A 12,113-nucleotide genomic window follows, 5' to 3' on the forward strand; every position below is an offset into this window, starting at 1 on the left:
AACTGGAAAACATGTTTATTTGACATGAATATATTAATTACTCCTTAATATTCTTACTTACAATAACACAAACACCAAAACAAAACACTGAAATAAATTTCTGTTTGTGAATAAGCAGAGGGATTATTTTGTAATTACTTGAGCCAAAGGATTTTTAACTAAAGTTGTCTCTCTAAAACTGGAGTGAAGCCAAACATTGTTGTGTGGGATTGAACTTTGTCCATTAACTTGAACTTGAGGGAGATGAATGTGCTGTGAATGGTCTTTGAAAACATAAAAACAGGCTTCACACTGAACCAAAACGCTGCAAAGAAGTGTTTGTTTGTGTTTGGTCATTCAACTGAGGAGCCCACTTCAGAACGTGTAAATAAGAAATGAATCTTTAATGATCACAACTGGATCAGTGTGTTTTATAGCAAATCAGCTTGTAAACATATTTAAATTATAGATCCAAATAATTTTATTGTGTTTATGCATAATCTATAGTTTTTCATAGGATTGAAAAAAAATTTAGATGAGTTAAATTTTAATAATACTGTCACAGAGACTTAAACATCCATTTATTGAATAAAGCGTTTCTATTATCTTGTTCACCAGAAGGCCAACCCCAACTCCTCCCTCAGTGGTGAGCGAATCACACGGCTATATGAGCTGGGGGCGGAGCCAGAGAGGCGGTCTTGGGTGGAGCGATACCTGACCTTTATGGAGGACCGAGGCACACCTGTTGCTCAGCTTCCAGCTGTGGGCAAGAAGCCACTGGACCTCTGGAAGCTCTACATGGCTGTTCGGGATATAGGAGGACTCGCCATGGTAATGCACAGGAGACAGGCCTAAAGTAGTGATAATGGGATGATGTCAGGGACAACAGACACCTAACAGACTTTAAAGGAGTATTTTATGGAGAACTTAACCACACATAAAGTAAAGTCATCTCACTCTGGTGATTTGCATGTACTGTTTTGTATTCTTCAGCAGTGTGCACACTAACTAAAGGGCATATGGTGCGCTTGTTAATGTTAAGAGATGTCCTCAAGAGAGAGAGATACATAAAATAAATTTTTGGGAGACAACCTACAATGTCACAAGGCACAGCTTTGTCCATCTGAGACCCCCATTTTACAAAAAGCTTTACATAGCAAATGCTTTAGGCACGTTTTGCACGGAACATCTAACTCTTACTCATTCTATAGTGACAATCACTCCTCTTCCACTGCAAGATCTATAAAGATATTTCTGAATGAATCACCTTGCATCACCTTGCAAGTGTGGAAGTATTTTCCTATAAGTAGCTGCATTTGCACTGATGCATTTACACAGCAAAACAGGAAAAATTAGGGAAACTCTTATACAATAAATAAGAGTATTTACTCACTTTAGGTGGTTTTTGTCTGTTTTGACAACTGGAGGAATGAAAACATCTTCATGAATCTCTTCTGTCTCAACAAATATTAAAATAACAAGATTCCCTGCTGTTTCTGGTCTGAACAGCAATCTTCCCAGATATGATTTTATATTCCAGATATTCCTAGAGATTAAAAATATTATTTTACATTTTCTTCTTTCGGATGTTGCAGTATTTGTGCTCATTCTGGTATCTTTCACCTTAAGGTTCAAGTTTCCAGTTCATCCAGTTCATTTTAGACATCTCTGTCTTAACTCAAATTACAGCCCCTTTTTTTCCATCTTTGCGTGATATTATTTCACTATAGTATGCAAATCATTAAAAGTTCTGGCTGGGCCAGTGGTGGAAAGAATGATGCTGGTTCCCTCAAACCAAGTTCTGCAGACTTATTGCTTTACAGTGTAGTTCTAATATTGGGATCAATGATCACACTTGTGGTCCACCATAGTCCCGTATACATCACTTCTTTAAGGAGAGGACATTAGCACAACTAAATGCCATTTATTTTCTTAGTATCTCAATATGTGATCTTTTCAATCCATTCAAACTATCCAGGTCAACAAGAACAAGAAGTGGCGTGAGCTGTCCTCCACCCTGAATGTTGGTACATCCAGCAGTTCTGCCAGTGCGCTAAAGAAGCAGTACATCCAATATCTGTTTGCCTATGAGTGCAAGATGGAGAGAGGAGAGGAGCCGCCAGCAGACAGCAACAGCAGCGGCATCATGGCTGGAGGAGATGGCAAGAAGCAGGTCAAGATCCAGCCGCCTTCTCCTGGTAAGTCCTGATAACAGAGTGCTATACTCTCTCCCATCTGTTAGCAGCCAGACAGCAGGTGCTGTTGATCAAACTAGATTTGATCTATGATCCTTGCAGCTGTGTAAAAATCTTCTAGTGAACAAAGCTGCTGCATTTGCATTATGGAAGGCTGCCAGAAATCTTAGTTAAAATGTTGCATTTGTAGATTCAGACATGCCAGGGCAAGTAAATATTATTATTCCATTTATGATAATAAAATGAAGAAGAAAAATAGCAAATAACATGATTGCACCCTGGATACATGAACACTACTTAAAACCCAAGAGAAATGAGTGAAAATTATGACTGCCTTGATGACGGGATTCATAGTTAATTAGAGGTGAATTGTGATACATCACCCCTTGTACCTCCAACCCTGAGACTCGCCTTTATTTGATTATGGCACATTAAAAGGTTAAGTAATAATGTTTTGGTGCACTAGCACCAAAGGGCACTCATTGTTTGTGTATTACCTGTTCACACCACATGTCCCTGTGCGCAGTTATGAAGTGATGGAGAGTTGATACAAACAGAGAGGTGGGGTTGCATCTCTAATTTGCAGCAGAGATGAGAAAAGTGACCCCTACTTTTAAATAGGACACCAAAGCTCTTCACCTGCCTGAGACACTGCAGATTGCTTTTCCTGCAGGGTGGAAAAGAGCATTTCCTTCATTTGCATACACACACACACACAAACACACACAAACATACAGTGCACATGACCCAGACACATACACAAACACATTTAAATAAGGTCATGTTCCATCTCTCTCTCTCTCTCTTTCTCTCTCAGCACTTCATAATTCATAATTCAGCCCCTTCTTATCAATTCAAGGGGATTCAAATGCCTGGATTTTACAGAATCTCATTTTGCCAACATCAGCTGAAGGCACAGTGGTATGCATTATCACCGGTAGTGTTTATACTGTGAGTTGCAAAGTTGGAAGGGTCACTTTATATGTTTGGGTTGACTTTTAGACCTGCAGCTGAAGCTCATCTGTGAGCTGCAATACTTTGTGGAAGCTGTGTGTCCTAAATAAACAGACAAAACCGATCTAAATGATGTGTTAGTTTAATTTAAAATGCAGATTTTGCACAGTCAGAGCATATTAAAACACATCTGAGTTTGAACTTTGTTGGATGCTAAAAACAAAACTTTTTAGGGCCTGACCTTATACAAACTCTGTTTTGTTAACTTTTTTCTGTTGCACAGCTGTAAATTATGCGTCCGACCCTGCAGTCGGATGTCATTTTTCCAGTGTTTTTAAGTGCTGTAAACAATGTGTTTTAAACAATATTCACTGTTTATAGACCAACTACATAAACAACAGCAGGTCTTTTCCCTGTTATAAAAAATAATAATAAAATAAATTAAATATTTTATTAAATAACAATTTTGTTAAAATAGAAATAAAGTTATTTATGCTTCACAATGCTTCCATCCATTGCCAGTCACTAAACCCTCCTGCACTCTTCAGGTATGTTCAGCTTTTGTAGCTCAGTCCAGTGTGTGATGGTCTTGGAGTGACACACTGGGAATTTGTCAACAGTCTTGCTTCACATTCACTTTGAACAGGGTGACCTGTTGCACTGCCAAATTAAATTCTGGGTCTTCTGTCTCACTTTGCTGGTGTATTAAGTGGTGGAAAGTTAAGAATAATTAAACTACTTCAAGCATCAGCTTCTAAGGAGTGGCCTAGCAGCCATATTGTATTTTCTCTTGCTGTAAGGGTGTCTTTTGTATTTACAGTAACTTTTGCATAATCTTTCTACACCCTAACTGTAGGATCAGCATCTAAATCATTGGATCATCATCATTAGCTAATTTCTGGTCCACTTATGTTTTTGTTTTTTTTTTAAGAAAAGCATTGTTAATTAGTTTAAATAAATAAAAGACTTTTTTTTATCAGTATAGTCACTCCTGAAGTCCACTACCTTGATTCCACACTGCTGAATGTATTGGGAAGTATTAAAAATGGTTTACTTTAGTCCTTTAGTCAATTTTGGGGATAGATTTTTTGCAGATCCATATCTTGACTATTTTTACTCTAACAAATGTAAATCTTACCAGGCAACAATGGTCCTAAATGGAGGCAATGGGAGAGCATTCCTTACAGCTTGCAACACGGCATGACGTAGATTCCCATTCTCTATCCCAAGCGTCAGTCCCCCACCCAGTGTCGAGTGTTAAATGTCAAGTCTGTGTGAATCCTGTATGACTCGTGCTACAGAATATCCTCAAGTCGCATGACATTAAAACCTCACAAGAGAAAGGCAGTTGCAGTCAGACAGGTCAGGTGCTGATGTTGCTCTCCTTTAGTTGCATGGAGCAACTTTATTCTGGCTGAAAACATCACTGATAGGCATCACCCATTCTATGAATTTTAAATGTGCTATCTCCAATATTCATTGTTTATGTAATATTAATATCAACCAGGGAGACGGCATATACATAATTACTTTTGATTAATACTTTTGGAAGGTGTTCCTTTGTTGCTACACTCACATATCTGAAATCTAAATTTTTTGGAGAAAATTTAGTTATGAAAAGAAGTCTGTACCACAAGTTCGCGATCTTGAGAAAAAGATTTGCTCCATTTCCTTTGTGTACCTCTCTGCTGATCTTTACAAACTGCCCTCCTGACACCCTGCCAGCCTATATATAGACTGACAGCCCAATGATGTCGCTGAGGGAGCCTGTCCAGCGGGCTGGTGGGGGTGGCAGGGTGAGGAGCGGAGACTGTGTTTGTGTGGTGCTGGTGGTGGGGAGTGCAGAATGATTAATGAGGACTGGAATGTAGAACGTAAACAAACTCGACCTCGCCGTCACCTTTCATTCACAAAACCAGCTTGGCTGACTGGCTTTTTTTTTTTTTTTTTTTTTGCTTTTTTTTTCTTCCTCCTTTAACTACTACCACCCCTCCGAATTATGTCACCCATTGACACACATGCAAGCTCACATGCGCGCACACACATCAAACGTCAGCTTCCACACACTTTCTCCTTTCCTCTGTATTTTTTTTTTCTCCCTCTAAAAGTGGAGCAGAGGGCACTTAAGTTCACACTCCACCTCCCCTCCACCTTCATACCTCCACACCTCTGTATTACAGATCTGTATGACTGCCCACCTGCTCTTGAAGAAAAGCAAACCTCTTAACCTTGACTAACCCCTTTGTTGTTTGTACTTCTCCACGTGTGCATGTGTGTGCATATTCATTTGGTTTGACACTGGGATATCCCAGGAAAAGAAAAATCCCCAATGCTCACTGACCCGTCTTCACCCTCTTTCTTACCTCTGCTCATCACCATGGGACACCATCTACTCCTGTCTGTGTCTCTCTCTCTCTCTGTCTACTGTGATGTAAAGGCAGGGGGAATCATTGAATAATTCAGAATTAGCATGAATTTTTAAAAGCTTAAGTCTTACGGGGGCTTTTTCTGAGGAAATGTGTGGTGTAAGGAGAGGCCACTGAGGCTCTTCCAGAGAAGAGCTTCTTAGCTAAATGCTCATTAGGATACTTTTATATTCCCTCTTTGTCTTTGTCATCTTTTAGCTGGAACAGTACCCATTTTCCATTCATTCTGGGAATTCATATCCCTTGGCTTTATCTGGTTGGGGGTTCTTTGTGTGCAGGGCTCATGTAGCTCTGCACTCTTATAATTCCCTAGTCATCTGAACAGAAAAATTCACAGAAATGTGGTGTCATAACAAAAGAGCACACTAACCCAGTTTTAACCCCGGTTTGAATCTCAGTGTGAAGGGATTTATTCTTTTTTTTTTTTTTTTTTTTTTTTCAGAAGGCTTTTCACAGCACAAGCTTCTCAAGCTTTTCATTCACTTTTAGGGGATGTTTTCTGAAATATCGACTTGTGCATATTTCGATTTTGTGGATACACACATTAAATTTTCACATATCTGTGCCCCCAAGCTTAGCCCTCTACATGAACTCCTCATCAAGTCCACAGCACACCAGAAAAAAAAAAAGAAAAAGCCAGCTTAATCATCTTCAAACAGCTTCCAAATTAAGGACTGTTCTGCTGCTAAAGCCTGAGTGGGCAATTTCCTCTGAGAAAAATCCTTCCTCACTCCCCACTGTGTCCTCTTCTTCTGCCTTCTCTTCCTCCGCTGGCCCATCTTCAACAGTCCCTCTGTTCCCATCTTCACTACCCTAGTGTGTCTTGTTTGCTTGGGCTCAGTTTTCATGTCAGGCATCAGTGTGAGTGCTTTGGACTTAAGCCCAAAGTTATCTCCCTAATACAGCACCTTGCTGGGGCAAAATCCCACTTTGGCCGCTCTAACTCAAACCAGCTTCAACATCACAGCAGAGGACATGGGGGAGCCCCACGGTCTGAATGTGTAACATTTTTAGCAAAAGAAGTCAGTGAATCATCCAGATTTAGTAAAAACACTTCTTTTCTCTCTCGCAGCTAATTCAGGCGGATCCCTGCAAGGCCCACAGACGCCCCAGTCATCTGGCAGCAGCTCTACAGCAGAGGCAGCAGGCGACCTGAAGCCTCCCACACCTGCCACCACCCCGCTGGGACAGGTCACACCACTGCCTCCCAACAGGTACCACACAGTCACGACTGAGTCTGAATGCATTTCTGTCATTTGTTTTTCTAAAACACTTTCTTTTTGTGCAATATCAGTGACAGCATCATCTATTAATAAACATACACAAGCATCATTGCATCTAAAAATACAACTTCAGTTTAGCTAAACAGAATTTAACAAAAAGACTAAAATCTTTGTGTAAAGACCTCTGTGTTTAGGTGAATACAGATATGTGGGATTTTCTGTTCGTTTTGAGTCTTCCGCCTTCATCTCTGCTGATTTTAATTATAAACCATGACAGCTGTGTTTGCAGAGCCTGGCAGGGGAGTCAAACCCCTTTGTTTGCTTTCTCTGTCATATAATGTGAGAAGTAATATTCATGTATAACAAGTGTTGTTTAACTACAGAAATGCCGTATTTGGAATATTTCCAGGCAGTGTTGGTGAGACACTGTTGTCTGTTTATTGAAGCTTAGTTGGGTATTGGGAGTATTTATACATTATTCTGCTTTTTACTTTTCCTTCACACCGTTTTGAGTTTTTTGTTGTTGTTTTTTTTAATTCTGTTACAGCATGTGAGAATGAGTAAATATGTAAGTAAAATAACATTGGCATATGCAGAAATAAAGCAACTCGGAATAAACTGTATACACACTATCTGGTCAAAGTAACGTCACACTAATATTTTGTTGGACCACATTTATCTGTGATTAAGGCATTCATTTGCCACAGCAAACATCAGAAGATGTATTTCTGTCTAGAGTTGCATTAATTTTTCACCATGAGCTTGCATTGATGATAGGAGGTTTGGACAATTTGGACTTAGTCTGGAATTTGTATCATTGTTGGATGAACCATGTTTGAAAATCATGTCTCACACTCCCTGAACCACTCGCTCACAATTTGATTATCATCATGGAATATGCTCACACTATGATGGAAAAACCTGATTATTCAATTTATTCAGGTAGTCGTCTTATCTAACTATGTGGATGCATAATGTGGATGAACCCTGACCTGATTAACTGAAGCAACCCCAGACCATAACCCTGCCCCCACAGGTTTTGGACAACTCTTCTCCTCCTGATTCACCCATCGAGTAAATCTGCACTCATCAGACAACATGACCTTTATCCATTGCTCCAGAGTCCAATCTTTATGCTCCCTAGCAAACTGAAGCCTCTCTCTCTCTCTCTCTCTCTCTCTCTCTCTCTCTCTCTCTCTCTCTCTCTTTCTATTAGTCTCTGAAAAATGGTTTTCTTAAGGCTACACACCTGTTTAGCCATTTCAGTTCTTTTCACACCTTTAACATGGTTGTTTAGGGAATGACAAGTTAGGGTTAAACTTCTTTTGCCAGCTAAACTATATAAATTAGAGATGCGTGATATTGGATTTTTGGCTGATATCTGATATGCTAATATTTACAACTCATTTAGCCTAAAACTGACACTGATATTGCCACCCACACACCTAATTGCAGAGATTATCAAGCTTCCTCTGTTGTAGAATTAAAATACAGCGTTATTCTGCATACTCTTTGTCATGTTGACCTGTTGGCAAATTTAGATGTTAAAAAAAGCTGATTGATGATGTAATATTCACTCCTTGTGCAAAATAAGAAAACCTATTTCAACTTTCTTTATGTACAACATGTCAAACTGAATCATGACATTTGTTTTTAAACTACACAAGTAAGATGTGATCCCATTCTACTTAAAACAGACTTGGATTATGTTCTCCCAGTGCCTGTTGTTTTATCAGTTCATTTTATCAGGAGCAGTCGATATCCAATATTTAATTTTGAAGCCGAATCGCCCAATACCGATATCCTGACAATAATGTTGTGCGTCTCTAATATAAATGAATACTTTTCTATTGTGAGTGCTGCATGAAGAGAGCGCAAAAAGAAGTGCTATAGAAACATCTGTTTTTATTATTATTATCAAATTAATTTTCCACTTATAAAAAACAACTATATAAAATTGCTATTTTCCTCAACAGTAGTTGCATTAAAAACAGAAATCCCTACATTCTGTCCATGTGTTCAGTCCATGACATGCACTCAACCGCCTCTTCTTTCCTCTTTTTCCAGGAGCAGCGTGAGCATACAGGACCCCTTCTCGGAGGTGAGCGACCCGGCCTTTCAGAAGCGGGCTACCCCCCTGCCCCCCTCAGCTCCATACCAGCAGGGCCTTAGCATGCCTGACATGATGATGAGGATGCAGTACGACACCAAGGACCCATTTGCCGGGATGAGGAAGAGTGAGTGAGGCACATGCTGTCACACCCTTTCACCTAAAGTTGAGGCGAAAACATTTGTGGGTTTTTTTGGACTTTTTTAGAAATAAAAAAATTTGTTTCAATCATCTGTTGCATTCTAGTATAAGAAAACTTGCACGAAGCAACATTTAAATCTTTAAACTTCATCCTTAAACTCTGTAAAACTTGGATAGCTCGCGCTCAAAAAACAACTCATGTGTCCCAAAGCCATTGTTCTGTCATCTGTTTCATTGGTCTAATTCATTGTCAGGTCATCAAGTCGTCTCAGATCAAAACAGACTACTAGAACTATGAAAGGAGATGCAAGCAGTTTGCTACACCACACATGCCTTTATGGAAAACACACCAGCTCGTCTCATCTTCTTGTAGCTTAGCCTTTGTCTCATCTTTACTTCGCTCATGCTTTTCATCCTCCTTTTTTTCAGTCTTTCATCATTTCCACCCCGCTGAGACGCACCTGTTTGGACCAAGTCATGTGGTTTAGTTTTCAGAACAAACAGTAGTTTTAGAAAGAATGGCGGTTCCTCTGAAGACTTAAGAGAATGGAGTCTGAATGAATAATATGGTGGATAGTTACTGCATAACAACAGCCTCAGAACAATAGGTGTAATCACAGGGTGGTGAATATTCATAGAGGAATGCTGCCACCTGGTGGTCGTCAGAAGATACAGTTCATACAATGAAATCAGCCCCCCCCCCCCATTGTTATATGAAGTATTTTGTGATTCATTCAGCTTATTTGATTTGTTTTTCCACAGTGGCAGGTGCTGATCCCTATATTCCAAGTCAGATGCCCAGTGGTAGCATGCAGGACATGTATGGTCGACCCCCTTCAGCCCTGGCCATGGGCCAAAGGTCACAGTACCCATACGGGCCAGGTTATGACCGGAGGTAAGAAAACACCCAGAAATGGAGATTAGCCTGAAGTAATCTGTTATTCCTAAAAACTGACTGTATGGAATAAGTCATGTCAGTAAAGAATGTTTAATCTTTAGACCAGACCATATGATGGGGATGGAGGGGAGCATGGGTCCACCTGGGAGTCAAAATAGCATGGGACCTTCCAACAGTGAAAGCAGCATGTACTCTACCAGCAGATACCCTTCACAGCAGAGGTCAGTGCTCTCTTGTGTGCATGTCTGTATATGTCTTGGTGAAGGTCTGCTGGCTGTTTATGAGACAATGATGCCTCTTTTCTGCTTTCTTTCCTTAACTTCAGGCATGACGGCTACAGTCAGCAGTATCCCAGCATGCCGTATGGGATGCATCCATCAGGGATGTACCCACAGCAACAGGTGAGAACAACTTATCTGTTTGTACTCAATACTATTAACCTCAACTTCAAGATATAAATAATTTTAATTATTCTAGAAAATTATAATAATAGGAACATGTTATCATAATTTGTAGCAAGATGTTGGACTTTTTTGAAAGGAAATGTCAAGTTGAGCCCAAAGATAATGACATAGTTCATTATTAGTATTATTCTGTGAAATAATGGGTGCTATATTTGATGCTTTTGTTCTTGTTATTGTAGTGTTAACAGTTCTTTTTTTCTCAATGCCATCCTGCAATAATAAAAATCCTCATTTGTGAAGTATATAGTAGCCATAGCTATCAGAGAAATGTAGTAAAGTTAAAAGTACCACTTTGTCTACATCAGATGGAGCAGTAGAGTCGAGGGATAAAGAGGCACAACAAGACTTGGTGATGTGGAGTCCAAGGGTTCAGTCTGTGGAAAAGATTTTCCCCTCAGCAACATTAAAGTCTAAAGTCTAGTCTAAAAGACTGTAAATGTACTGGTTTTTTTTTATATTTTTCTAATAGTAAGGTGTTATGTAGGTGAATTTATGTCTTGACTTTACTATGGATATTTTGAAAGTATCTAATATTAGTGCAGTAAATTAAGCCATTAATAATAATGGCAATGTTTTGCTTCAGCAGGGCTATAAACGGCCAATGGATGGGATGTATGGCCCCCCGCCCAAAAGACACGAGAGTGACATGTACACCATGCAGTACCCCAACCAGCAGCCAGACATGTATAACCATTATGGAGGCGGCTACTCAGGCCCTGAACACAGACCAATTCAGGGACAGTTTCCCTACTCCTTTCATCGTGACCGCATGGCCCCTTCTGGCCAAAGTCACCACAGTATGATGGGTGGGGGTCCTACTCCTAATCACACTGCTGATGGGCCCAATATGTGGCCTTCAAGAACAGACCTCGGCTATCCCTACCCCAACAGACAGGGGCCGCCATCACAAATGCCACCATATGGCTCCATTTGTAGAGACGACATGGATGGTCGGCCCGGGCAGGACCAGTGGCACCGCCAGTCTCCCTATATGTCATCAACAGGTGGAATGCCCCCTTTGTCTTCGCGCCAACCATCATCTTACTCCAACTCCCCATCCATGGCCAACCATCTGCCCCGAGCACCCAGCCCAGGGGCCTTCCAGCGCTCCATGGACTCTCGAATGTCACCCAGCAAAGCAGCGTTCATGTCACCGATGAAGATGCCTAAGCCTGGGTTAGCTATGATGGGCTCGCATGGCACTGGACCCATCGGTCAGTTTCCCCCTAACCTGAGGAGAGACCTCAATTATCCACCAGGGTCAGTGGAGGCCACCATGCCGATTCTAAAGCCTCGCCGCAAGCTCACATCCAAGGACAGTGGTAAGAGAATGAATTAAGAAATAAGACAATTCACTGAAAATAGCTTAGTTCTAGTTGTGTGTTTGGCTTTAAAGATTATCTTTTACAATATTTTTTATTCTAAAATCTAATATTGAGTTACTTCTGTTAAAGATACTAATATCTTTGCAGAACTAGCAAAATGTGAGATTAATGTTATTAAGGGATGATCTATATAGTTAGTGTCGGTTTGAGGATTTTATCTGATCATCCTTTCTTTTTTCCTGAATGTTCCACTGTTTTATCCCCAGGAATGCCCGAGGCCTGGCGTGTGATGATGTCTCTGAAGTCTGGCCTGCTGGCAGAAAGCACATGGGCTTTAGACACCATCAACATCCTGCTGTATGACGACAGCACTGTGGCCTCCTTTAACCTCTCCCAGG

General features: G+C 40.5%; 1 protein-coding gene across 5 annotated transcripts in view; it reads left to right on the forward strand.

Moving 5' to 3' along the window:
• Nucleotides 1–12,113, forward strand: part of LOC121631535 (AT-rich interactive domain-containing protein 1B-like) — a 190,359-nt gene that overhangs the window by 174,865 nt on the left and 3,381 nt on the right. For 4 of the 5 annotated variants that reach the window (XM_041972534.1, XM_041972530.1, XM_041972533.1 and 1 more), the window contains 9 exons: nt 598–810; nt 1,958–2,177; nt 6,627–6,768; nt 8,845–9,014; nt 9,791–9,923; nt 10,028–10,147; nt 10,252–10,327; nt 10,974–11,712; nt 11,982–12,112. In XM_041972534.1, the coding sequence (XP_041828468.1) occupies nt 598–810; nt 1,958–2,177; nt 6,627–6,768; nt 8,845–9,014; nt 9,791–9,923; nt 10,028–10,147; nt 10,252–10,327; nt 10,974–11,712; nt 11,982–12,112 (1,944 nt within the window). The remainder of the gene's footprint in view (nt 1–597; nt 811–1,957; nt 2,178–6,626; nt 6,769–8,844; nt 9,015–9,790; nt 9,924–10,027; nt 10,148–10,251; nt 10,328–10,973; nt 11,713–11,981; nt 12,113) is intronic. The other variant, XM_041972531.1, reaches the window with a different exon arrangement.

The sequence above is a fragment of the Melanotaenia boesemani genome, chromosome 20 (assembly GCF_017639745.1).
Source record: "Melanotaenia boesemani isolate fMelBoe1 chromosome 20, fMelBoe1.pri, whole genome shotgun sequence".
NCBI classification, from domain to species: Eukaryota; Metazoa; Chordata; class Actinopteri; order Atheriniformes; family Melanotaeniidae; genus Melanotaenia; species Melanotaenia boesemani.